At 39.8% G+C, this 26166-nt stretch overlaps 1 protein-coding gene and 1 non-coding gene across 13 annotated transcripts in view; one reads left to right on the forward strand and one right to left on the reverse strand.

The window, feature by feature from the left end:
* Positions 1–26166, forward strand: part of ADAMTSL3 (ADAMTS like 3) — a 402196-nt gene that overhangs the window by 156609 nt on the left and 219421 nt on the right. For all 12 annotated transcript variants that reach the window (XM_007990199.3, XM_007990200.3, XM_037987797.2 and 9 more), the window contains one exon: positions 14712–14948. In XM_007990199.3, coding sequence (XP_007988390.3) covers positions 14712–14948 — 237 coding nt within the window. The remainder of the gene's footprint in view (positions 1–14711; positions 14949–26166) is intronic.
* Positions 17521–17627, reverse strand: LOC119620406 (U6 spliceosomal RNA). The gene has a single exon (XR_005236934.1). It is a non-coding gene; the product is annotated as a U6 spliceosomal RNA (small nuclear RNA).

Consider the following 26166-nt stretch of genomic DNA (forward strand, 5'->3'; position numbering starts at 1 on the left):
GTCTTTAGCAACACCTTTTGACTGAGAGCTCAAGCCGTATTTGCAGTCCGTTTCTATCAACGATCAAGCTGACATTTCTATCTGTATCTCTCCACTGGTTCCCAACTTGAATGGGAAAAAATGGATGCTTATTTACTGGGGCACTCAAACTCAAATATCACTTAGCCAGAAGTAACCAGATTTTTATCACATGAGTCCTCGGAGGGATTTTGGAGCACTACACAAATGGCTTCCATCTCTGGTGATTTGAATTGAATCACGCTTGATGTTGAGCGACACACCTGCTTGTGAATGCTGAATTAACTGAACTGGAAGTCCAGGTGGGGCATGTAGGAGGGAGAGACAGAGACCTGAACACAAAGGCAAGCATGTCAGTGCCAACGTAGTCTAGCCTTCCTTTTAAACAAGCGTGTGGGTGCATTAGCAACCTCAGAGTTTTATCCATGAGGCTTTTAGATCTACCACCTTTTTCATGGGTGCATTAGTTGTTTTTATTGCTGCAGTAATATATTACTATAAACATAGTGGCTTAAAACAAGACAAATGTAGTACCTTATGGTTCTGACAGCCAGAAGTCTGACACAGGTCTTACTGGGCTAAAATTAACATATAGGCAGGGCTATATCATTCTGGAGGCCTAGGGAAAAATTAATTTCCTTTTTTTCCCAGCTTCTAGAGGCTACCCATATTCCTTGGCTTGTGATTCCTTCTTCAGTCTTCAAAGCCAGCAACATTACGTCTGTTTGAACATTTCTCCTTTTCTTTTTTTTTCTTTTTTTTTTTTTTTTTTTTGAGACTGAGTCTTGCTCTGTCGCCCAGGCTGGAGTGCGGTGGCACGATCTCAGCTCACTGCAACCTCTGCCTCCCGGGTTCAAGCGATTCTCCTGCCTCAGCCTCCTGAGTAGCTGGGATTACAGATGCTAACTACCATGCCCAGCTAGTTTTTGTATTTTTAGTAGAGACAGGGTTTCACCATATCGTCCAGGCTGGTCTCGAATTCCTGACCTCAAGTGATCCACCTGCTTCGGCCTCCCAAAGTGCTGGAATTATAGGCATGAGCCACCGCACCCGGCCTGAACGTTTTTTCTGCAGTCATGTCTTCCTGTGACCACAGTTGAGCATTGTTCTCCCACCTGGATAATCCTAGATAATTTCTTTGTCTCAAGGTCTCTAACTTTAGTTATATGTGCAAAGATCCTTTTGCCATGTAAGGTAACACAGTGACAGGTTCCAGGGGTTAGGTCATGGATATCTTGTGGGCCAAGGTGGTGCCCACAAGATATTTTGCCCACCACAATGGGATAGCTAAAGTTTTCTTTGGTCTGACAATTTCCTTGTCTTTCAAGAACAAATTTCAAAACAGTATGATTTCCAGCAATAATTTGTGAAACTACTTAGAACCTTCATTTTAAACCCCAGATCAAGGTGTTATATTTTGGGATCTCATTCTAGAGTTTCTCGCTGTGTGTATCACTCTGCTGTAGCTAATTCCAAAAAGGAACCTATTATCAACACAAGTGTTAGAGTATTATGCTGCACAGTACAGACATAAAATGTAATCTACTAAAATTAGTGCACATTAGGTGCAATGGTTAGTACTTTGGTGTACTTGAGTGAAGATATAATGCCCCTGAAGCTCTGTGTGCCTTGGGGGTTACCTGTGGTCTCTAATTTATGGTCCCTCTGGGAGAATGCAGCAGAAATCTTTCTAGGCTAGTAAGAAATAGGTGCTTGGGGTAGGGTAGGAAGGAGGTGGAGAAGCAAATGCTGCCCTTTTTAGTTCTCAGAGTTGGAATCCTTAGAGAGTCCTAAGAGAGGTTTCATAAGAATATAGCATCAGTTGCTACGCTTGTCATTGCAAACTCAGAATTTCCAACAAAATTCCTTATTTGCGAAATAATGGAAAGTTGTGGCAGTGGAAGTGTCCAGAGCATCACTTTGTCTCCATGTGCCACAGTATCTGTAGCTGTGCATGCCCAAACTGTGTTGCAAACCAGAGGTACATAAATGCAGCCCCAGCTTCAGTGTTGATAATCTATAAGAGTCCATTCTTATACAGGAGAGATTATACAAGTATATTCCTGAATATACTATGGAAACATTGCAAACATGTTGAGTGCCATAAGTGGATATAACCACAATGAACTTGGAGTATGCATATGGTTACACCTTTTTTTTCCATATAATTATTTGAGCTGCTTCCTGCTTTATTAACTGGGGGCTCAAAACATCCACCTCACCATCATCCACTCTAAAGAGCAGGAGTGGGGACCACTCTGCAACCCACCCCACCTCAAGTGGAGAGAGGACCAAGTTCTGATGAACATACCCCTGCTGTTACTTCTCACTGCCTTCTCACTGCCATTCAATGCCTTACTGAAGACTGGCTACACTAGTTCAGTGGTTAGTGAATTTCATTTTACCTGGAAATGGGGATGGTCACTCACTCTTTTGAAGGAAGTTGCCTTTAGTGATTCTAAGATGAGGAGCTCTTTTGAGGGAGACTTGCCCCCTGATTCAAACATGCCTACACCTATACTTCCAGTACCGTAAAAGCCCTGTATTAAGGGATGGCAGGGTCTTTTCAGTCCCATCCAAGAGATGTCATCATCAATGGCCAAACTCAGTCTCTATCAGAGAAGTCTGCTATATGGAGAAGGAGGTGTTTCTGTCAGTGAGCCTTGGAGATCTAACACTGTATCATATTCCAGAGATTGCTAAAAGTTCTGTTTCTCCATGGGAATGTCTGTAGGCTCAGACTCTCAGCCTTAGGACCATGGGCTATTGTCTATATGTGTTGACTTCCTCACACTTAACCCAAATAATAATAATAGCTCATACTTATTAAGTACTTCCTGAATGCTAGGCATTATTCTAAGTGCCATTTCATGAATAAATTAATGTAATCCTCACACTAACCCTGGGAAGTAAGTGCTGTTTTTATTTCCACATTTACAGAGGAGATTTAAATAACCTGCCCAAGGTCACAGAACTGAATTTAACCTCAGACAGTCAGGTTTCAGAAAGTGCACTCCTAACCACTCTACTACACTATACATGGGTATGGAAAGGCTGTAAGCTTTGTCAGATAATAAAATGATGCTGCAGACAGCAGTAGCTAAAGCATGGTAGCTTTTAGTAACACATGAGCACAAGAATTGCTGTGGTATTGGAGGGACATTATACTTGCAGACACCATTGTAGAAAATCTAACTCTGGAACAGTAGGGCAGACCTTCTACATAATCTTAGTTGGCAAGGGCCAAAGATCAGGGAAGGGCAGGGAATTAACTGAAAGAGACACAACTGAAGGGAGTCAGAGAAAGGAAATCCTCCATGGCTATTGGTTTTCTACTACTCCAGCAGCCTGGGGTGGCTCCCTAGCATAGGGATGGATCTGGCTTAACGAGGACAGACTCTGACAGTCGCATTTCAGAATTCTGCCCACCTCAGCAGAAGACACTAAAGAAAAAAAATTCAGGCACTCAAGAAAAGATCAAATGTTCTTTTGTTATGAAGTCTAGTTGTAACAGGGACATGCATTCACAGCACATAGATGAAGATGAAGAAATTCTACTCCTGGTGCGCAGGAGATCATGCCTCAAATGGCAGGAGCAGAAGGCATACCCAGGCCACGAAGACCACACCACCCTCCTGGAGAATTCAGACTTTGGTTCAGTGGCTTTCCTCGGGTTCACTCTGTTGGGAGATGGAGATTTGGGCTTTGGGCCTGAAAGAATATGGAACAGAACATGTCTGGGTACAGTGCCTTGGCTCCCGGGTGACTGCTGTCTTCAGACATAACCCACTGATCAGCACTTAGCATATATCCTTATAGCCAGAACTGGCCCCTGAGCCCTAGATAAAGAATTATCTTTATCGGGGGTATTTTGGAGCAAATGGAGAATTTCTAAGAGAGGTCATGCATGTCAGCAGGGAGATCTAATACCTGAATTCACTGATGAGTCATTTTTTTTTTTTATACCAGGGTTTATAGGATTAAAGGCAATGCTGGAAGAGGTAAAGGGAAAATAATTTTAAGATAAGTATATCATAATTTGGTAAGGATATTTTTGTAGCATGAACACATTTTTCTATGAGCACAGAGGGAGGCCTGGTATACTTGCAGAAGGGGCTCCCAGGGCTCCTTCCTGACTTTACAGAAGGGACATTTGATGTGACCCTTGAAGGATCCCTCATATTATGGATCCTGTGAATGGCTAAAATCTGACAATTTTCCATTCAGTATTTCTCTTGGAGGTGTTCTTTTCTTTTCCTTGTCATCACTCCTACTCTGGGCAAAAGTCACCCCCTCTCACGTCTGTCTCCAGACCTCCAGACCATCTTATGATTATATTGTTCCTAAAATGCCATCTTTTATATTTTAGTCCCCTCCGTGGATCCTTAATGCTTTCAAATCTCCTCGCTTGCGTTCAAGGATCTTCTTGTCTTCAGATAAGATTTATCTCTTATTTAAACTCCCAGCTTTCACCCTTTCTGGACAAGGCTGCATACTGCTCCATATAGATAACGAATTTATTTCTGCTGTTTCTCTTTTGTTATGTTGTTTCCCGAATCTTCTCCTGTTTACATCACACCATCCTTTAAATTCATCTGAGATTTCACTTTTCCACAATTCCTTGTTTGCCAATTCTAGTTTGCAGTGGCCACCAACAATTTATTTTTATGCTAGAAATGCAGTCATTTGTTATATAAAATAATCACAAAACTCAGCTCATAGTACAACTTGGATATGAAGTTAAAATAAAATTTTAAAATTTGCTTGTAGCAGCAATATTATTTCTCCTGAGTCTCTACTTGCTGGTTATTGGGAGAGAGGACTGGGGAGGGGAATTGTCTAAATGTCTGATCCACATGAAAGCTTGGTCCAGTCCTATTATATAAATAATCTCGTAGATAATGGCCTCTCTCTCTTGCATAAAAATACTCAGTTTATTAGATAATCTTTCATTCCTGGCTTCTCTACATAAGTTGCTCCCATGTTTTAAATATCCTCATGGTTTCAGGAGGGGAAGGAGAACTTGTTTTCAAGATGGTTTGGGAAATGGGTGCCTTTTGTCATTTGTTGACTGTGGCAGCCTTCTTCTTTTACTTTCTCTTCCCTTCTCCTCCTCTCCATCCTCCTCTTCTCTATTCCTCCTATCCTTCTCCTCCTCTTTCGTCTTTTCTCAGCTTCCCAGACTGGCTACCTTCACTGACTGACACTTCCTTTTATTACCTCTATCAGGTTAGAGTCAAGTCTTGCTGATATGGAATCTATTCTTATTAACTTCATCTAATCAATTGTACAGTTTAACTCTTGGATAACAATTCTGCATCCTTCATTGCATTTCCACTTTAAGTCTACAAATGCCAGTGATAACACTTGTTCGGTGTGTTTCATGCATATAGAAGCTACATCTCCAATAAGATAACAAGCTCATTGAATGACAGTAGTGGCTTATGTTTTTGTTTTGTGTTCTCCCTAGCATGTGACCTAGGGCAAAGCTCATTAAGTATATTTCATAAATAAATGTTGTCTTCAATTTAACTGAAATGAAAAAAATGCTTCTGTGGGAAAGGAAAGCAGACGAATGTTTGGCATTTTGCTCCCTAAATGTCAAATAAACTTTTTAAGACACAAGAATCCCTAGCTTGTCTTGAGCCGGGATGTGGGACCTAGCTGAGCCGGATTAGGCAAGCTTAGTGTTGACACTGGAAGAATGTGAAGTGAATGAAAGCATTTAATGTAAGCAGTCAGTGTCCCCCATGTGTACTAGAAAGCAGTATTCTATAATAGAGTGCATATTACTTTGAGAATCAGTCTTGGCTCTGTCATATCCTAGTGTGTGTCTTTGGACTAGTGGCTAAAAACTTTCTACGTCACAGTTTTTTTTTTTTTTTTGTATTTTTGTATTTTTTTTTATTATTATACTTTTAAGTTCTAGGGTACATGTGCACAATGTGCAGGTTTGTTACATATGTACACATGTGCCATGTTGTGTGCTGTACCCATTAACTCATCATTTACATTAGGTATATCTCCTAATGCTATCCCTCCCCCTACCCCCTCCCCACAATAGGCCCCGGTGAGTGATGTTCCCCTTCCTGTATCCAAGTGATCTCATTGTTCAATTCCCACCTATGAGTGAGAACATGTGGTGTTTGGTTTTCTGTTCTTGTGATAGTTTGCTGAGAATGATGGTTTCCAGCTGCATCCATGTCCCTACAAAGGACACAAACTCATCCTTTTTTATGGCTTCATAGTATTCCATGGTATATATGTGCCACATTTTCTTAATCCAGTCTGTCACTGATGGACATTTGGGTTGATTCCAAGTCTTTGCTATTGTGAATAGTGCCGCAATAAACATACGTGTGCATGTGTCTTTATAGCAGCATGATTTATAATCCTTTGAGTATATATCCAGTAATGGAATGGGTGGATCAAATGGTATTTCTAGTTCTAGATCCTTGAGGAATCGCCACACTGTTTTCCACAATGGTTGAACTAGTTTACAGTCCCACCAGCGGTGTAAAAGTGTTCCTATTTCTCCTCATCCTCTCCAGCACCTGTTGTTTCCTGATTTTTTAATGATTGCCATTCTAACTGGTGTGAGATTACCATCTCATTGTGGTTTTGATTTGTATTTCTCTGATGGCGAGTGATGATGAGCATTTTTTCACGTGTCTGTTGGCTGTATGAATGTCTTCTTTTGAGAAGTGTCTGTTCATATCCTTTGCCCACTTTTTGATGGGGTTGTTTACTTTTTTCTTGTAAATTTGTTTGAGTTCTTTGTAGGTTCTGGATATTAGCTCTTTGTCAGATGAGTAGATTGCAAGAATTTTCTCCCATTCTGTAGGTTACCTGTTCACTCTGACAGTAGTTTCTTTTGCTGTGCAGAAGCTCTTTAGTTTAATTAGATCCCATTTGTCAATTTTGGTTTTTGTTGCCATTGCTTTTGGTGTTTTAGACATGAAGTCCTTGCCCATGCCTATGTCCTGAATGGTATTACGTAGGTTTTCTTCCAGGGTTTTTATGACTTTAGGTCTAACATTTAAGTCTCGAATCCATCTTGAATTAATTTTTGTATAAGGAGTAAGGAAAGGATCCAGTTTCAACTTTCTATTCATGGCTAGCCAATTTTCCCAGCACCATTTATTAAATAGGGATTCCTTTCCCCATTTCTTGTTTTTGACAGGTTTGTCAAAGATCAGATGGCTGTAGATGTGTGGTATTATTTCTGAAGGCTCTGTTCTGTTCCATTGGTCTATATCTCTGTTTTGGTGCCAGTACCATGCTGTTTTGGTTACTGTAGCCTTGTAGTATAGTTTGAAGTCAGGTAGCGTGATGCCTCCAGTTTTGTTCTTTTGGCTTAGGATTGTCTTGGCAATGCAGGGTCTTTCTTGGTTCCATATGAACTTTAAAGCAGTTTTTTCCAATTCTGTGAAGAAGGTCATTGGTAGCTTAATGGGGATGGCATTGAATCTATAAATTACTTTGGGCAGTATGGCCATTTTCACAATATTGATTCTTCCTTTCCGTGAGCATGGTATGTTCTTCCATTTGTGTGTGTCCTCTTTCATTTCACTGAACAGTGGTTGGTAGTTCTCCTTGAAGAGGTCCTTTACATTCCTTGTAAGTTGGATTCCTAAGTATTTTATTCTCTTTGAAGCTATTGTGAATGGGAGTTCATTCATGATTTGGCTCTCTGTTTGTCTGTTACTGGTGTATAAGAATGCTTGTGATTTTTGCACATTGATTTTGTATCCTGAGACTTTGCTGAAGTTGCTTATCAGCTTAAGGAGATTTTGGGCTGAGATGATGGGTTTTTCTAAATGTACAATCACATCATCTGCAAACAGGGACAATTTAACTTCCTCTTTTCCTAATGGAATACCCTTTATTTCTTTCTCTTGCCTGATTTCCCTAGCCAGAACTTCCAACACTATGTTGAATAGGAGTGGTGAGAGAGGGCATCCCTGTCTTGTGCCAGTTTTCAAAGGGAATGCTTCCAGTTTTTGCCCATTCAGTATGATATTGGCTGTGGGTTTGTCATAAATATATCTCTTATTATTTTGAGATAGGTTCCATCAATGCCGAATTCATTGAGAGTTTTTAGCATGAAGAGCTGTTGAATTTTGTCAAAGGCCTTTTCTGCATCTATTGAGATAATCATGTGGTTTTTGTCTTTAGTTCTTTTTATATGCTGGATTACGTTTATTGATTTGCGTATGTTGAACCAGCCTTGCATCCCAGGGATGAAGCCCATTTGATGATGGTGGATAAGCTTTTTGATGTGCTGCTGGATTCGGTTTGCCAGTATTTTATTGAGGATTTTTGCATCGATGTTCATCAGGGATATTGGTCTAAAATTCTCTTTTTTTGTTGTGTCTCTGCCAGGCTTTGGTATCAGGATGATGTTGGCCTCATAAAATGAGTTAGGGAGGATTCCCTCTTTTTCTATTGATTGGAATAGTTTCAGAAGGAATGGTACCAGCTCCTCCTTGTACCTCTGGTAGAATTCAGCTGTGAATCCATCTGGTCCTGGACATTTTTTGGTTGGTAGGCTATTAATTATTGCCTCAATTTCAGAGCCTGCTATTGGTCTCTTCAGGGATTCAATTTCTTCCTGGTTTCATCTTGGGAGAGTATAAGTGTCCAAGAAATTATCAATTTCTTCTAGGTTTTTTAGTTTATTTGCGTAGAGGTGGTTATAGTATTCTCCAATGGTAGTTTGTACTTTTGTGGGGTCGGTGGTGATATCCCCTTTATCATTTTTTATTGTGTCAATTTATTCTTCTCTGTTAGTCTTGCTAGTTGTCTATCAATTTTGTTGATCTTTTCAAGAAACCAGCTCCTGGATTCATTGATTTTTTGGAGGGTTTTTTGTGTCTCTATCTCCTTCAGTTCTGCTCTGATCTTAGTTATTTCTTGCCTTCTGCTAGCTTTTTAGTATGTTTGCTCTTGCTTCTCTAGTTCTTTTGATTGTGATGTTAGGGTGTCAATTTTAGATCATTCCTGCTTTCTCTTGTGGGCATTTAGTGCTATAAATTTCCCTCTACACACTGCTTTAAATGTGTCCCAGAGATTCTGGTATGTTGTATCTTTGTTCTCATTGGTTTCAAAGAACATCTTTATTTCTACCTTCATTTCATTATGTACCCGGTAGTCATTCAGGAGCAGGTTGTTCAGTTGCCATGTAGTTGAACGGTTTTGATTGAGTTTCTTAGTCCTGAGTTCTAGTTTGATTGCACTGTCTTGTGAGAGACAGTTTGTTATAATTTCTGTTCTTTTACATTTGCCGAGGAGTGCTTTACTTCCAACTATGTGGTCAATTTTGGAATAAGTGCGATGTGGTGCTGAGAAGAATGTATATTCTGTTGATTTGGGGTGGAGAGTTCTGTAGATGTCTATTAGGTCCACTTGGTGCAGAGTTGAGTTCAATTCCTGGATATCCTTGTTAACTTTCTGACTTGTTGATTTGTCTAATGTTGACAGTGGGGTGTTAAAGTTTCCCGTTATTATTGTATGGGAGTGTAAGTCTCTAAGGACTTGCTTTATGAATCTGGGTGCTCCTGTATTGGGTGCATATATATTTAGGATAGTTAGCTGTTCCTGATGAATTGATCCCTTTACCATTATGTAATGGCCTTCTTTGTCTCTTTTGATCTTTGATGGTTTAAAGTCTATATTATCAGAGACTAGGATTGCAACCCCTGCTTTTTTTTGTTTTCCATTTGCTTGGTAGATCTTCCTCCATCCCTTTATTTTGAGCCTATGTGTGTCTCTGCATGTGAGATGGGTCTCCTGAATATAGCAGACTGATGGGTCTTGACTCTTTATCCAATTTGCCAGTCTGTGTCTTTTAATTGGACCATTTAGTCCATTTACATTTAAGGTTAATATTGTTATGTGTGAACTTGATCCTGTAATTATAATATTAGCTAGTTTTTTTACTCGTTAGTTGATGCAGTTTCTTCCTAGCATCGATGGACTTTACATTTTGGTATGTTTTTGCTATGGCTGGTACTGGTTGTTCCTTTCCACGTTTAGTGCTTCCTTCAGGATCTCTTGTAGGGCAGGCCTGGTGGTGACAAAATCTCTAAACATTTGCTTGTCTGTAAAGGATTTTATTTCTCCTTCACTTATGAAACTTAGTTTGGCTGGGTATGAAATTCTGGGTTGAAAATTCTTTTCTTTAAGAATGTTGAATATTGGCCCCCACTCTCTTCTGGCTTGTAGAGTTTCTGCCAAGAGATCTGCTGTTAGTCTGATGGGCTTCCCTTTGTGGGTGACCCGACCTTTCTCTGTGACTGCCCTTAACATTTTTTCCTTCATTTCAACTTTGGTGAATATGACAATTATGTGTCTTAGAGTTGCTCTTCTCAAGGTGTATCTTTGTGGCGTTCTCTGTATTTCCTGAACTTGAATGTTGGCCTGCCTTACTAGGTTGGGGAAGTTCTCCTGGATGATATCATGCAGAGTGTTTTCCAATTTGGTTCTATTTTCCCCATCACTTTCAGGCACACCAATCAGATGTAGATTTGGTCTTTTCACATAATCCCATATTTCTTGGAGGCTTTGTTCATTTCTTTTTGCTCTTTTTTCTCTGCATTTCTCATCTTGTTTCATTTCATTCATTTGATCTTCAATCACTGATAATCTTTCTTCCATTTGATTGAGTCAGTTACTGAAGCTTGTGCATTTGTGACGTAGTTCTCGTGTCATGGTTTTCATCTCTATCAGTTCTTTTATGGTCTTCTCTGCACTGATTTTTCTGGTTATGCATTCATCCATTATTTTTTCAAGGTTTTTAGTTTCTTTGCACTGGTTATGTAGTTCCTCTTTTAGCTCTGAGAAGTTTGATCAACTGAAGCCTTCTTCTCTGAACTCGTGAAAGTCATTCTCCATCCAGTTTTGTTCCCTGGGAGATGCGCTCCTATTTTTTCAATTTCCAGTTTTTCTGCACTGCTTTTTCCCCATCTTTGCGGTTTTATCTGCCTTTGGTCTTTGATGATGGTGACGTGCTGATGGGGTTTTGGTGTGGGTGTCCTTTCTGTTGTTAGTTTTCCTTCTAACAGTTAGGACCCTCAGCTGCAGGTCTGTTCAAGTTTGCTTGAGGTCCACTCCAGACCCTGTTTGCCTGGGTATCAGCAACGGAGACTGCAGAAGATAGAATATTACTGAACAGCAAGTGTTGCTATCTGATTCTTGCTTTGGAAGCTTTGTCTCAGAGTGTATCCAGCCGTGAGAGGTGTGATGTGTCGGTCTGCACCTCAGTTGAAAATGCAGAAATCACCTGTGTTCTGTGTCACTCACGCTGGGAGCTGGAGGCTGGAGCTGTTCCTGTTTGGCTATCTTGGGCGCTACCCCTCCTAGGTCACAGTTTTCTCTATTTATAGAGTGAAGGTAATAATCCTGACCTACCTAGTTCAAAGGGTGGTGGTGAAAAGAGAATGTCAGTGATTACCCCTGGGAAACTAGAAAGCATGATCTGGATATCAGGCTGCCTTAATCAGATAGCATCATATACTAAGAACAGAAGTCTACTTACATTAGCTCAGGATAAAGGGGATTCACTGGATGGATATGTGAGTTTTTAAGGGAATTTAAGCATAAGCAGGCCTTGAGGGCCTGGAGCCAGAAATCAGAAAATGAGGAACACAGGTTACTTATTCCTATTTAAATGCATAGTTTACTATCTTTCCTCCTCCTTTCTTATTGAATTCATTCTTCTTTGCTGTGGGAACTGGCTTGCTTTGCTTCAATATGAATCTTATAAAAGAAATGGCGAGTCCAGCCCTAGATTGATATGAGTTCTTAACTCTCTTGGCTCCAACTCTTTTGTTGCAATTTCAAATTACTGGGAAAGATTGACCTGGTGTGTACCAGATGTTTGCCTCTGGATAGTCAGCTGTGGCCAAGGGAGCTGGTCACATGTACAAATCTGGCCACCCTAAGGCTGACATTCTAAGGTGTCTTCCGCTAATTAACTCTTGTTAATTTTGTGAAACTTCATTGGTTTATGGAATTTAAGGGAGTCGAGAGTTAGCTAGCCGGCCCATTCAGTCCCTAGAGAATGTTGCCATTGAGCCTAATGCAAAGAAGTTGCTTGCATCCTGCTCTCTTAGACACTTTCCTTTGGTTGGTTTCAAAGAGTGAGATATAGAGAAAACTAGCCATGGCTGGAGGAAGAGGAGGTGATGTAATTTTGTAATTGAAGATCCTTCCTATGGCCAGATGGAGGATACAGTCCTCATTTCAACAGAGAAAAGTCATCTGGCCTGGCATGGTGGTTCATGCCTGTAATCCCAGCACTTTGGGAGGCTGAGGCAGGCAGATTGCCTGAGCCCAGGAGTTTGAGACCAGCATAGGCAACATGACAAAACTGTCTCTACAAAAAATTAGCTGGGTGTAGTGGCACATGCCTGTAGTCCCAGCTACCTGGGAGACTGAGATGGGAGGATCACCTGAGCTCTGGAGGTCGAGGCTGCAGTGAGCTGTGATCATGCCACTGTGTTCCATCCTGGGTGACAGAGTAAGACACTGACTAAAGAAAAAATCATCCAGTTTTAGTCTTCTTCAGTTTGACTTGCTTCTATTAGTGTAACCTTGTTTAATTTTGCTAAGAAAACAAAAATGTGGATGCAATATAGGATTTTGGAATGTTTCACAGCAAAATAATACAACTAATCTCAGAAGAATGTTTGTTAATTATATTCTATTTATTCCCTATCTACTTCCAAAAAGGATTTAAGGAAGTTTATAAAGGCCCAAAGTGTAAACAATAAAATACAAAAGTCAAGTAGCAAAAAGAAGAAAATTGTATTTAAAAATCCTGGCTGATAATTTATCAATATCTGTTTGTGAAAAAAAAATAAAGCTAGATTTCTAACTTAAATAATTCATCTAAATAAATTCCAAATATAACAAATAGTTAAATATGACTGCTAATCTATAAAGGAACTAGGAAAATACATTTAAGTATTTATCTGTTCTCAGAGCAGAGTGGGAAAGCATTTCTAAGCCCATTAATAAAGAAAGAAACCTTAAGGGGAAATATTAATAGAGCTGACTACATGAAAATGTAAAACTTTTTGACTTTACAAAGTACTAAAAACAAAATGAAATGGGGAAAATATTTCCAACAGAAATGACGAAGAGTTGATAATTTCTCTATGAAGTTTAATAGTTTCATCTGATGAAAATAATAAAAAGACAAAAATGCCAATGGATAAAGGATATAAAACAAGAAATTTTTGTAGAATTAATACAAAAATTTGAAGAATTAATACATGAAAAGATATTAAACAATAAAAAGAAAATGCAAGCTGGGCATGGTGGCTCACACCTCTAATCCCAACACTTTGGGAGGCTGAGGTAGGTGAATCACTTGAGGTCAGGAGTTTGAGACCAGCCTGGCTAACATGGTGAAAACCCATCTCTATTAAAAATGCAAAAACAGATTAGCCAGCCATGGTGGCAGAAGCCTGTAATCCCAGCCACTCGAGAGGCTGAGATAGGAGAATCTCTTGAACCTGGGAGGTCCAGCCTAGGTGACAAAGCACGACTCTATCTCAAAAAGAAAATGCAAATGAAAACAATGAAGTATTTCTGATTGGGAAAAAAAACTAGAAAATTATAGTGGAGGGCAATTTTGCAATATTTTGAATAGTCTATAAAATGGGTATAACCTTGGATGCAGAAATTTAATTCCAGAAAGAGTTCCTTGGTAAATAATCAAGATTTGTGTGAAGATTTAGAGACAAAAGATCTATGTTATTTATTCTTTTGTTGAGTAGAAACTATTTTCCAAAGTTTGTAGAATGAATATTTATTACTTTCATAATAAAAATATAAAATTATGGTGTGTGTGAGTTTGGTTTCTTTTTTTTCTTTTTTTTTTCTTTTTTTCTTTTTTTTTTTTTTGCGACAGAGTCTTGCTCTGTCACTCAGGCTGGAGTGCAGTGGCACAATCTTGGCTCACTGCAACCTCCACCTCCCAGGTTCAAGCAGTCTCCTGCATCAGCCTCGTGAGTAGCTGGGACTATAGGCATGCACCACCACACCCAGCTAATTCTTGTATTTTTCGTAGAGACAGGGTTTCACTGTTTTGGCCAAGCTGTTCTGGAACTCCTGACCTCAAGTGATCCGCCCGCTTCAGCCACCCAAAGTGCTGGGATTACAGACGTAAGCCACCGTGCCTGGCGGCTATATTGCTTTTTTGTATTTGCTTTCTTTAATTATGAAGTTTGACATATCAAAAGTAGATTTTTGATGAATAAAGTAACACTTTTCTCAACTAGTATCTTGCTGTGGAAATTCTGGTGGGTGGAATCAATAATTTGGTAAAAAGATCAATGAGTCATCAATATTTGTACAAACACGTTTTATTATGAGAGCAACTTAAGGCATTTACTTAGAATTTATTTGCTTTTGTTGTAGACAGAATTTGAACAAGCTATGTTTTCTGCCATCCATCCTACAGCCAGTTGAAGGCAGGTACTTGGTACCAGTGAAGATATGGGAGGGAGCCTGACAGGGGAGGAAAGACAGATGAATTAAAAACAACAATGACAGGGAATTAGGTGACTCCCAGATAGAGGCAAGTGGGGTGTGGTCTCATGAGATTCTGGTTAACTTATTTCACCTTCTGTTGGCGTCTCTCACTGGGTGATGTGCATGTGGCCTTTTCCCTCTGTCCCCAGGACTGCCCTCCAGATGCAGAAGATTTCAGAGCCCAGCAGTGCTCAGCCTACAATGATGTCCAGTATCAGGGGCGTTATTATGAATGGCTTCCACGATATAATGATCCTGCTGCGCCGTGTGCACTCAAGTGTCATGCACGAGGACAAAACTTGGTGGTGGAGCTGGCACCTAAGGTACTGGATGGAACTCGTTGCAACACGGACTCCTTGGACATGTGTATCAGTGGCATCTGTCAGGTAAGCACACTTTCCTCCGGAGCCCCTGCTTCAGGGATGTGCTACGCCTACTGTCAATAAACAGAACCCTTCTGTACTTTTGTTCATGCAGATGAAAATATTGCTATTGGCCATGTACAGTGGCTTACACCTGTAATCCCAGTTTTGTATTTTTGTACACCAAATACAAATTATATTTGTATCCCAATTTTGTATTTTTAGTACAGATGAGGTTTCATCATGTTGGCCAGGCTGATCTTGTACTCCTGACCTCAGGTGATTCGCCTGCCTCAGCCTCTCAAAGTGCTAGGATTACAGGCATGAGCCACCACCCCTGGCTATAGATTAGTGATTCTCTAACTTGAAAATGCATCAGAGTCACCTGGAGGGCTTGTGATAACATAATGTTGTGCTCATCCCCCAGAGTTTGTGAGTCAGTAGGTAAGGGATGGGGCCCAAAGATCTGCATTTCTAACAAGTTCCCTGGAGATACTGAAGCTGTGGGTCTGGGGAATATACTTTGAGAACCACTGTTTTGGAAGAGTAATACTGGAGAGTCTCTTATTAAATTAAGCTTTCTTATTAAAATTAATTCATTGTTTTGGATCTTTGGGAATAATGATTTATTTACTGAAAAACTAACATGAATGCATTCCAGCAGATTTTTCAGAGTGGTCTCTGCAGAGCTATGACAAGTGTGACTGGGATAAACCTCAGTGGCTTGTAATGAGTGTAAGGATTCAAGACACTTTAGACCAGGTGTGGTGGCTCACCCTGTAATCCCAGCACTTTGGGAGGCCAAGGTGGGTGGATCACTTGAGGTCAGGAGATCAAGACCAGCCTGGCAACATGGTGAAACCCCATCTCCACTAAAAATACAAAAATTAGCTGGATGTGATGGTGTGTGCCTGTAATCCGAGCTACTAGGGAGGCTGAGGCTGGAGAATCACTTGAACCCAGGAGGTGGAGGTTGCAGTGAGCCAAGATCACGCCACTGCATTCCAGCCTGGGTGACAGAGCAAGACTGTCTCAAAAAGAAAAAAAAAATTAAAAAGACACTATGACAGGTTGTGAGGCAGGGATGGCAGGGAAATTATAGGATTCTGCATCTATTCTTTTGACTTCTGAAAAATGTTTTTTAAAAATAATGAATGTGTCTAGTATTTCACCTACTCTGTTGTGCTCATAACAAAAACAGTAGTAACAACAGCAGACAAGCAACCTGACCACCTACTAAGTGTGAAGCACTACCAGGAGTTTCAGACTTAAAGTGCTCAAAGGTGAACCTTCATCCTGCTTTTCAAATTAGCTTCAACTTTGTTCATCCCTTTATCTAAAAAATGGCTTCTAGTTGCTCATCCCAAAACTTTGACATCATTCTGCCTTTATTTCAACCCACACATTTGATCCATTGCCACGTCCTGTCAATTTTCCCTCCAAAGATTACTTTTAATTTAGCACATCTTGCCATCTTTACTGCCTTTTTTGTAGCCTAAGTCCTTATTAGCTAATCTAAACCACATTAACAGCTTTCTGTTCTGTTCTCCCAGCTCCCACTATGATTCCCTCCAGTTTGTTATTCACACAGCAGCCAAAGTGATTATGTTAAAAGGCAATCAGAGCTTGTCATTCTTGCATTCCCCAAAGCCCCTCAATGGCTTGTCCTTGCATTAATGATGAAATTGAGGATTCTTGTCAGTCTCCCGTAGGCTCTTCCTGCACTATCCACCTCCCTGCCCTTTTAAAACAGACTCAATTTCTTTCTCTCTCTCTTTTTTTTAAGAGACGGGGTCTCACCCTGTCACCCAGGCTGTAATACAGCAACATGATCATGCCTCATTGCAGATTCATCCTCCTGGGCTCAAGCAATCCTCCTGCCTCAGCCTCCTATGTAGCTGGGACTGCAGGCATGTGCCATCATGCTCAGCCAATTTTTTGTTTGTTTGATTTCTGTAGAGATGGGGTTCTCACTATGTTGCTCAGGCTGGCCTTGGACCTCCCAAATTACTGGCATTACAGGCATGAGCCACCATACCTGGCCTGACTCAATTTTTAGAGCAATTTTAGATTCACAGCAAAATTTAGTGGAAGGTGGAATTTTCCCATAGGACCCCCCTGCTTCCTTATATGCACCGCCACCCCTGCTATCAACATTCCCCACTAAAGTGATACAGTTATTACATTCGATGAACCTACGTCGACACATCATAATCACCCAAAGTTCATAGTTTACATTAGGTCTCACTCTTGGTGTTGTAAATTCTATGAGTTTGGACAAATGTATAATGACACATATCCACTATTATAGTATGATGCAGAGTAGTTTCACTGACCTAAAAATCCTCCATGCTTTTCTCTTTCGTCCCTCTCTCCTCGTTAACTCCTGGCAACCATGGATCTTTTTACTGTCTCCATAGTTTTTCCTTTTCTGGAATGTCATAGAGTTGGAATCATATAGTATGGAGCCTTTTCGGATTGGCTTCTTTCATGTGGTAATATATTACACATTTCAGTTTCCTCAGTGTCTTTTCATGACTTGATAGCTCATTTCTTTTTTTTTTTTTTTCATTTAAAACATTTAAGAGAAAAAATTAAATTAATGGAATGTTTCACAAATTTCCATGTCCTCCTGGCACAGGGGGCATGCTAATCATCTCTATATCATTCCAATTTTAGTATATGTGCTGCCGAAACGAGCACAGTAGCTCATTTCCTTTTAACACTGAATAATATTCCATCGTCTGGATGTACTGCAGTTTATTTATCCATTCACCTACTGAAGGACACTTTGGTTGCTTTCTACTTTTGGCAAAAGGTCAAAGCTTACCATGTAATTCTTCCATTTTATAAACAGTCTATTGTTGCCCTTTATTGCCATCAGTTAAGTTTTGGGCTCGTTGACCAAATGATAATAGTAATCCTTCTCAGTGGGATTATGCTTTTGTTTTCCGAGTTCTTGACCATGATCATGCATTGCTTTTATAATTAAAATGAATCGTTATTAAAAGTAATTTAGATTGGGTACATTGGCTTCTGCCTATAATCACAACACTTTGGGAGGCCAAGAGAGGAGGATTCCTTGAGCCTAGGAGTTTGAGACCAGCCTGGGCAACATGGGGAAACCTTGTTTCTACAAAACCTTTTTAACAATTAGCTGGGTGTGGTGGCCCAAGCCTATGGTCCTAGCTACTTGCTACTCAGGAACCTGAGGCAAGAGACTGGCTTGAGTCCAGGTGGTCGAGGCTGCACTGAGCTATGATTGCACTACTGTACTCCAGCCTATGATAGAGTGAGATCCTGTTCCTAAAAAATAAAAATATAAATATAAATAAATAAAAGAAATTTAGTCTGGGCCCAAGGAGTGCACTCTGGATAAGGTGATGTTTGGACAGTGAGGTTTTGAAAATTTGAGTAAACGTTAGATAAACCAAGGTGAGGAAGAATGACAAGCAGAAGGGACAGGAATGTAACAGCAAGTACAGATGTGTTTAAGGGTCCAGGAGTACATTCTGGAGAGTTGAGGTGAGAATACCCACGGAATAGTGCTAGGAGATGAGGCTACCAGTGGAGGTGGAAACCAATTGTTAACTTATTCTGAAAGTTGAGAGAGGAGCTGTTTCATAATTTTATAAAGAATTTCAGCTTGTCTTTAGAAAGGTCATTTCAGTGGCAAAGTGGCAGGTTATTTGCAGAGGACAAGGATCTAGCCAAACAATAGAAGGCCAAGTATGGGATAACAAGAACTTAAAATAAGGCAAGAGGTAGAATGAATTAAGTGGAGACAAATTCTAAAGGTTAAGGATGCATTTTTTTTTTTTTTGAGACAGGGTCTTGCTCGGTTGTCCAGGCTGGAGTGTAATGGTGTGGTTACAGGTCACTATAGCCTTGAGCTCCTGGGCTCAAGTAATCCTCCCAACTTAGTCTGCACTCTACCCCCAAGTAGCTGGGACTACAGGAATGTTCCACCATGCTAGGATAATTTTTATTTTTTGAATGTTTCGTAGAGATCAGGTGTAACTTTGTTGCCCGGACTGATCTCCAACTCCTGACTTCGAGCAACCTTCCTATCTTGGCCCCCCACAATACTGGGGTTATAGACGTGAGCCACTGAACCTGGCCCTGGAAACAGATCTTTTAGGACTGAATGTTTGGTTGGATATGGGGAGCGAGAAAATGATATCTAGATTTCTGATATGATTTAACTAGATAGATAGTGAGACCATTCATCAAGACAAAATATTGGGTTAGAACCAGGGGCATGAGGCAAAGGTGATGAGCTAGATGTGCCTGTGAATATTAAGTTGATATATGAATTTAGAGCTTAGGAGAGAAATCTAGGCTAGAAATATAGATCTAGGGCTTCACATGGTTAAATCTAATCATCTAATGTCCTTGGGGACTGAGTAAGAAGGACAGGTTGTACTCTCAAGTACAGAGTCCTGGTGCCCATGATTGACGGGACAAGCACAGGGAGAGATGCCCCTGATGGGGCATTAATTTAATTTAATAATTTAATTGTGGAAGCATCACTCTAATCTCTGCCTTCATCTGCACCTCACCTCCTCTTGTCTATCTCTACGTTTTCCCCTCCTTTCATAAGGACACCTTCATATGATTTCATCTCAACATCCTTAATTACATTTGCAAAGATATTTTTCCAAATATGGTTACATTCACAGGTTCTAGGTGCCATGTCTTTTTTTGGGGAGAGTGCACAATTCAACCTACTACACATAGTAAGGAAGGAATAGGCTGAAATGAGTAGGGTTGATGTGCATAAATCCATCTTTCAAAAAGTATGAATCAGAAGAATAGAGGGAAAGATACAACTACAGCCAGAGGGGGATGTCAGGTCCAGGAAGAATGTCTTCAAGATCAGAGATACTTGGAAAAGCACTGGAGCAGATACAGTTTTTAGGGTACCTGAAGCATATATAATTAGAAGGGCCCTCTTTATTTATTAATTTTTGCGACAAGGTCTCTGTCACCCAGACTGGAGTACAGTGGTGCTATCATGGCTTATTGCAGCCTCAACCTCCTGGGCTCAAGTGATTCTCCCATCTCAACGTCCTGAGTAGCTGGGACCACAGGCGTGCCACCACTGGCTAATTTATGGCAGATTCTTACATAGAAATCCTTCCCAGTTGCAGTCCAGCTTCCCCTCCCCAACTCAAACATTTCAATTCTCAGCAACTCTCAGCATTTGTGGGAGCCCAGACTGGGAACAGCACGTAGGCAAGACAGAGGGAAAAGGAGAGAGTGGTTGACTGTGAAACTTAAGCTTCATTAACTTCATGGTAAATCCATGAATGAACAAGTATATATGTTGCCAGGCCCTTGGGTGAGTGGAGTATTGACTGAGAGGTAGAAATATACAATTAATGCAGTGAAGTTCCTGGGCTCTTCAAAGGAGTTGATAACAGAAACAAAGGAGACAGATTGCCCATGGACAAGGAGGAGGGACACCTCTTCCCTTGAGGCAGGTAGGAAGGGTGAAATATGGGCCACTGATCAGTTTGTATGGGAATGGACAGGAGGGTGAGATATTGTTTGATGGCCTCAGTTGAGTGAAATATGAAGCAAAGGCATCTAATCAGAATGAGGGGGCAGGATTTTGAGGAGGAATGAGAAATTTGAAGATGCTCTGAAGAAAATGGAGATGACAAAATGTGGTTAGAGAACAGTGCCCTATGCAGCTAGAGGGAGTAGAAAACCATTGCCTTTGGCACAGTTGGTGTGTGAAGCTAAGGTCGCTTTGACTTTGGGTCAAGGTCATGGACCTACTTGGTGGCTTCCTGTGATGAATAGCTGTGATCAGGACTGTGTAGACTTCAGATTTAGAGAGAACTGCATTCGGATTCAATTTCTACAACTAATTAACTGAAGACCACTTGGCAACTCCCTTACCATCTTTGAGCCTTGGCCTTTTCATCAGGTAAAAAGGAGATGTTATCCTCCTTGTAGGTCCTGTTTTGAATTCATTTTTCCACAAACCAACATTCCAAATGCCCAGCACAATAGCTGATGCACAGGAGGCCTGCAGTCAACATGAGCTCCCCTTCCCACGTTTACCCTTCTGCTCACTGCTCACCACCCCCTGTTCTTATTAATGGTCTAAGTCCAGTTGCATAGTTGGCTCCAGGAGTTTCCAGGGTTTAAAGGGACTTGCAGAATAAAGGTGGTTTCAGTATGAATTAGTCCATTTTAAATGAGTGCTTCTCATCACTTTTTTTGTGATTCTAATGAGTAAGCCAGTTCTTTGGGTGATGAGGAGTGATACCCTGGTTGCTGAAAGCTGGATGCTCTTTTGGCGAGGTGATTTGAATTTAATAATTATATGTACTTCCTAAGAAGTGACTCAGACACTTCTTGGTTGAATTCAGTATCTTTCCTTCAACAGGATAATGTTCACATAAATTTCCTTTCTTGTGCCACGTGGCCATGGACATCAGTTAGGCAGATTCAGTGTCTGGTGAGCACCTACGTCCTGCTTCCTGGTGATTCTTTCTGCTTGCCTCAGGATCACTGATGTGAGCCATAATGACTACTTGGCATAGACTACACATAAGTCTTGTAAATGTCTGTATAGTTTTCTCATTTAAATGAACATGTCACAATGCTCTTGGGAACAACTTTCCATTAGCCTGAGCACAACAGACAGCCTGAGACAGCAGTGCTCACTGAATGAAATTTGCTTCTGCTTTGGAGGTCTGATTTTTATTAGAGGCATGACCTGGTTGGTACCAGCTCTGCAGACCAAATCTGATTTGTCATTCATGTTTATTGAATTCCCTGATAACTGTGCAGATGAAGAAACCACTTAGAATTTAGAATAAAAATAAAAATAATAGCAACTAACACTGGGTGCTTAGCCCAGGTATCAGGCATTGTGGAAGCCCTTTACTGTTAGCTCATCATAATCCTATCAAGTAGGTACAGTATTTATTCCCTGCTTTGTTGATAAGGAAACTGGAAATAGAAGAGGCTAAGTAAATTGCCCAAGTTGTACAGTATCTTAGTCAGTTTGGGCAGCTATCACTAGCTGCCGTAGATTGGGTGGCATATTAACAACAGAAATTTATTTTTTACAGTTCTAGAGGCTGGGAAGTCCAAAATCAAAGTGCTGGCAGATTCAGTGTCTGGTGAGGGTCTGCTTCCTGCCTCCTGGTTCATGGAAGCTGTGTGCTTACATGGCAGAAGGGATGAGGGAGGTATCCAGGGTATCTTTTATAACGGTACTAATCCTATTTGTGAGGGCTCCACCCTCATCACCTAATCACCCCCACAATGTTTCACCTCCTAATACCATCACCTTGAGGGTTAGGTCTCTGCATATGAATTTGGGTGCAGACACAAACATTCAGTCTATTTCTATTGCACATAGCTAGGAAGTGGTAGAGCTGGAATTTGAACCCAGGGAACCTAATTTCAGAAACCGATGTCTTAATTATTGGACTATACTGATCATATTTTTTGTATTGATACAAGTGTAGCTGAAGTTTGTAACTGAAAATGAGGTATAATTCGGTAAAGAACAGTCAGTTCAAGAGATGATTCATGCTTAGATGGCTTAGTACAGAGATTAAAAGTCAAATGTCTACACACTGCCCCAGAGAGAAACTGCTCAGATGTAGTCACATTGGGTGGTGACTGTGGTGGTGAACTGGAGGATACATGCTCATTGTGAAGGGGGCAACTATGTATAAACATGTTGGAAGTTTTGTTTTGTTTTTGTTTTTGTCAAGAGAAGCCGGAAAACTGGATTTTAATGTGAAACTTCCAATTTTAAAAACCATCTTCCTGTTAATAACCGTGCTTTATCCATTAATGGTTATAGTCCTGTATAGTATAGGCTGGATTTTCCTGCAGTAACCAACAACCCCCAAAGCTCAGTAGCTTAAAACAATTAAAGGTTACTTCTTGCTGATACCACTTGCCCAACAGCGGTTGACAGGAGCCTCAGCTCTTAGAATGTCTGGGAGACTAAGGTTGGGGTAGGCTTTATCTGGACACATTTTTTACGTAATAACTGCAGTAGTGCAAGGGGAACATGGGACTCAGACACTGACCCTTGAATCTTCTTATAGAAGTGACACAGATCAATCACTTAGACTCATATTTCATTGGCCAAAGTTAGTTAATGACCACACCTAACTTCAAAGGGAGTGGAGAAGTGCAGACCTTCTGTGGGCTGAAAGAACCAAAATGTTTTTGAGTATCCCTACTGACTACCACAGCTCCATATACTCTGATTTTTAAGACAGAAATGTCAGATTTTTTCCCTCCAAGTTAGAATCCAATTTGCAGGTATTTCAAACAGTTGATTTAAAAAAAAATTGTTTTGTTCTTGAATGATTAAATTTGACTGCTCTGAAAAATTCATATTTTGCTTCATTTGGACTAGTGCCACTTATTTAAGTATTACCGTCTTTTAGCTGATTAGGAAATCATAAGCAGGAACTGTGAAATAATTTTTAACTGAAGTGATGATTTATAGACGAATATTTATTCCAAAAAGCACTACTTATATATTTAAAATATTTGTTTATATCATCCACTATCTTGTGTGACTTGTCTCATTAACTACACTGTAAAGTAATAATCTTATGTTATTAATTTATACTCTGTAGTGTCTGGCAATATATAAAATGGTTATTTAATAGATGTTAATAAATTTTATTGATATATCTGTCAATTAGTAGTTAATAAATCACTGTAATTAGAGATCATGACTTCAGATGATGTCATAGAAGTTGGAAACACTTCAGGCAATTTTTTAGAAGTTGCTTATTGTTGAGTATGATGGGATATGAAAGCCAAAATTCAGTAGCCCCTCAATTTCAAAGGCATTTCTGGCTTATTCCTTATGAATTCCAATGCAAGACTTTCTTTTCAAATATCATTTTTCTGTGATGTTTTCACATGCTATTTGGTTATAACATTTGGATGAATTGTAACTTTACAAAAATTATGAAGCAAATATAAGTGCTCAGGGAGGTATTCAATTGCCCGAGATCTTACAAGGCCTTAAACACTCTTCAAAACAAGCCCCTCCTAGGTCCTAAACCCACACCCTTCCTGGATGACTAGATAGAGAGTGATTCTCCTTCTCATGAAATGCAGAGTGCTCAGGGACATGAATGTGTGAGGACAGAGCTTGGCCCAGGAGCAGTGTTTCTATAATTTAATAGTGGAATTACTCCCCTTGGAGAAAGTTGCATGAACACAAGTTACTCATTGATTGAATCTCGACCATGCAAGTGTGTTTCCAAAATCAATCACTCTTAAGTTGTTCCACATGTACTTGTAAATATTAATACAATGGCCTGTGTAACTGGGCTTTTGTTGTTGTCTATCTGCTGATACTTAAGGTAGAGGAAGTTGTAATGTAGTGTTAAAATTCTGGGTCAGATAACTTGAGTTTTAAAACCATTACCAACACTGTATACGAGCTGTATAATATTGGCAAATCATTTACTCAGTAATGTTTAGATTCCTTATTTATAAAATAGAGTGAAAGGTATCACCTACATCATAAAATTGCTCTGAAGATTAAATGAAATAATGTGTACAATATTCATGGCATAATGCCAGGTGCATGCTAAGCATTCAATAAAAATCAGCAATTATTAATATTGTATTACCATCTTTATAAAACCATATAATCAGGATTAAAGGATCTCAAAAGTCATTGAATAAAACCACTCATCCAATAATTTAATCCCCCCTACAATTGTTCCACCAAGAGGTCTCCTAGACTATGACTGAATACTTATAATTAGATAACTCTGACTTTTCAAACTTTCTCATATTGAACCAAATTATGCTTAAACCTGTAGCTTTCACCATTTGGAAATACAAAGAACAAAAGTAGACCCTTTCCTCATGATAGCTCTTTGTGAATTTGAAAATATCTCTAATCATAAGCTATTCCCTAAACTTCCTTGGAACTTACTACCTCTCCCTGAAATTTTCAGTTGGTCTTTCTCTTTCCCTTCGACACCAAAATGTTGGAAAGAATAGTGTATAAATAATTGTCCCAACTTCCTCTAGTTTCATTTCTTCTTCAACAGCTTGAATATAGAGTCTAATTCAACAACTCTCCAAGCTGAAGCATGGGGGCTACCCAGGAGTCAAGATGAAAAACAGAGAAATAATAACATTTTCCATCTTTTATTGAATCCTTTATAATGTTTGAATCATTATATTAAGAATTTTACATATGTTTTCTCATTGAATCCTCACTAGGCCCTATGTGAAGTATATATTGGTATTATTCTCTCTATTTTACTGTTGAGGAAAACGAGTCTCTGAGAGTTTGAATTTTTCAACATCCTGCAGCTTAAAAGGTTGGTGGGTGGATCCAGGTTTGTACGTGGGTGTTTTCTTCCTCCAAAGTCCCTGCGCTTAAACACTAGGTTTATAAATAAAGTTAGATGAATATGGGAAGGAAGAGATAAACCATCAGATCAGTTGATATTATTGTCTTTTACACATTATGTAAAATATATGCTTACAAAATAAAAAAGAAATATAAGACATGGCCTTTTTTTCTCATATAAGCAAGCCTATAATCTAGCAAATACACACACATATGTACACATGAAAAATGACAAGAGAAGGAAAGATAGCAGTATAAACACATATTTTATGTGAGACATCTCTCCTTTTAGTTCCTTTTTATATTTTAAAAATTGTTTATAAATATATAGGTATGACAGAGGTGGAGATACATAGGCCTAGGTACAGCTAATGATAAAGACGAGGAGCTATAAACATATAGATAAAGGCTACAGACAGATATTAATATAGGGATATAGGGATATAGGTATTTAGAGATAGAAGTAAAAACAGAAAAAAAATATATTTAAAGTAAAACTATGAACCAGAAGGTTATACATGAAATTTAGGATAGTGGTTGTTTTGGGGAGGAAATGAAAGAACAGGACAAGTGTAGGACTGGGGAGAGAGGAAACGTCTGTCATGTTCTGTTTATTTTATATACATAAAAATACCTGGACTGGGCAGTGTGGTACACGCCTGTAATCCCAGCACTTTGGGAGGCCAAGGCAGGAGGATCACTTGAGCCCAGGAATTCAAGACCAGCCTGGGCAACATAGGGATACCCTGTCTTTTCATCACATTTTAAAAAGCTGGGTGTTGGGGCACAGGCCTGTGACTCAACCTCCCAGGCTTAAGTGATCCCAGCTACTTGGGAGGCTGAGGTGGGAGGATCACT

Source organism: Chlorocebus sabaeus, chromosome 29 (genome assembly GCF_047675955.1).
Source record: "Chlorocebus sabaeus isolate Y175 chromosome 29, mChlSab1.0.hap1, whole genome shotgun sequence".
NCBI lineage: Eukaryota > Metazoa > Chordata > Mammalia > Primates > Cercopithecidae > Chlorocebus > Chlorocebus sabaeus.